The 2,057-nt window shown below is 69.9% G+C and overlaps 1 protein-coding gene across 1 annotated transcript in view; it reads left to right on the forward strand.

Moving 5' to 3' along the window:
* The window catches only part of H696_04559 (hypothetical protein), a gene marked incomplete at both ends in the record, with an annotated part of 5,773 nt that overhangs the window by 3,152 nt on the left and 564 nt on the right, over positions 1-2,057 (forward strand). The window contains one exon of the mRNA XM_009498440.1: positions 227-1,713. Within this exon, the coding sequence (XP_009496715.1) occupies positions 227-1,713 (1,487 nt within the window). The remainder of the gene's footprint in view (positions 1-226; positions 1,714-2,057) is intronic.

A 2,057-nucleotide genomic window follows, 5' to 3' on the forward strand; every position in this document is an offset into this window, starting at 1 on the left:
GGGGGGGGGGGGGAAGGGGAGGCAGTGAGCGCGCCGGGACACACTTTGCCAACACGGTATCCTCACATTGGTGCAAGTCATGGTGGAAGGGAAAAGGGGCACGGGTGTTATTTTTTCTTTGCGCACCAACCAACCATATCTGCTGACGCATGCCACCCCCCCCCCTCCCCCCGAACCACAACCCCCTGCGCCGCCCCGGCTCCCCCGACAAAGCGCATCAGCCAAGGCGGTGCCATTCGGTCGCTCAAGTACGTCGGCTCGGAGACCTTCATCCCGGACTTGTTGGTCTTCGCCGAGCACACGCGCCATGTCCATGTTGTCGACGCGCGGACATACAACGATGCCACGGTTCTCCGAGTGCCAGGCCCCTCGGAGCTCGGGAACTCGGTCATGTCACTCAGTGACCTGGCCCGACGGCACCAAGACCCGAAGGTCGACTCGTGGGAGGTGTACGACCGCATCGGGTCCCAGTACATGGCCGGGGCCATGAATGGGGACCATGCCCACCGGGCGGCCACCAGCCCGCGGGCGACATCGGCCACCGGGGCCGGCGCCGCTTCGCCCGTGGTGGGCTTCTACCCGGACTTTCAGTCGCTTTCGTCGCTGTTTGGACGCCTGGCGCGCGGTGGTGGGGGTGGCAGTGCCGCCGAAAGCAGCGACACCCTCAGCCGATCGCCATCGACCCAGCAGCAGCAGCAGCAGCAGCAGCAGCAGCAGCAGCAATACCCCTCGCCTCGGGGGGAAACGCCCCCCGCGCAGCGGGTGTGCCGCCGTCGCAACTGGGCCCCTGGCGTGAAGATGATCATCCCCAGCGACGGGATCTCCGGCCGGGCAGCGAGAGGCCCGGCGGCTGGCACGGGCAGTGGCGCCGGTCCGGAAGACTGGTCCTCCTGGCTGGGGAACACCCTCTGGCCGATGGCCGGCCGGTCGCCGGTGGGCTCCAGCTCCGGCCTCGGTGGATGGGGCATCCCTCCGACCGGCGTCCAGCAGCCGGCCGACGGGCGTCCGCGAGAGACGGTGGTGGACATTTGCTCCGGGCCGGCTGGCGGCAGCGGCCCAGCAGCAGCAGACCCACGAGTGCCGACCTTGCGTGGTGGACGCTTTGTCCCGGAGTGGGTGGATCCGCTGCAGGAGTCCCCGACTCGGGCGTCCTCCGAGACGCTGGCCATCCACCGGCGCCGGCACAGTGCCCCCCCCCTGCGCCTCGGCCCGGAGGGCGGGGTGCGTACCATCGCGCCCGCCAGCAGCAGCGGCATGGCCGGTAGTGGTGACGGCGCCCGGTCGTCCTCGCCCATGCTCCTCAGAGACCAGGACGCGCGGCCGATGCCGCCGCTCCTACCCCGGCACTTCCCGGGGGTGGACTTCGAACTGGACGACGTGGCGCCCCTCCTTGCCGGGGGCCGGCGCCTTGTCCCCCGGTCCGAAGTGGACATCAGCCCACTGGAGATTGACCTTCAGGAAACCGAGAACCGGCATTTTGCGACGGCCGCCGCGGTGGCCGCGGCCCAGCGTCCCCAGGCCGCCGGATCCGGCGGCAGCCGACCTGGCTCCGAGCCAGCCAGTCCTGCACGCAGCCCGCCACACTCGCCGGTCGGACCCGGGCACCAGAGCTGGTCTTGGTGGTCGGGAGCCGGCCCGGCACCCGCAGGCACCGAGAGCGAGCAGGTCAACATCGCCGGCCTGGCCGTGTCCCAGCGGGCCGACAAGCTATATGTGGGTGCGTATGCTCGCAGCAGACGGGAGGGGTGGGGGGGAGGGGGGCGAGAGGGCAGGTAGGCTGGCATGAAGACGGGGTAAGGAGGAGAAGAGGAAGCCAGCAGTGCAGGGGAGGATGCGCGCGAGACTCATGGTCAGGGAGTGGCATGGGTGGAGAGGGGGGGGGGGGGGGTCTCTCAAAAAGCACACCACTCCGCCCGGAGGAAAAAAGAGGGCGAGGCATGCCGAAGATCGGTCCCTGACCATATCTCGCCACCGCTCCCGCCGATCACACGCCTCGGTGTTCCTGGTCTCCGTGTCCCCCGTCTCTCGCCCGCCTTGCCCGGGCGCCTCGCGGCCGC

This window comes from Fonticula alba (genome assembly GCF_000388065.1).
Source record: "Fonticula alba strain ATCC 38817 unplaced genomic scaffold supercont2.7, whole genome shotgun sequence".
Classification (NCBI taxonomy): Eukaryota; order Rotosphaerida; family Fonticulaceae; genus Fonticula; species Fonticula alba.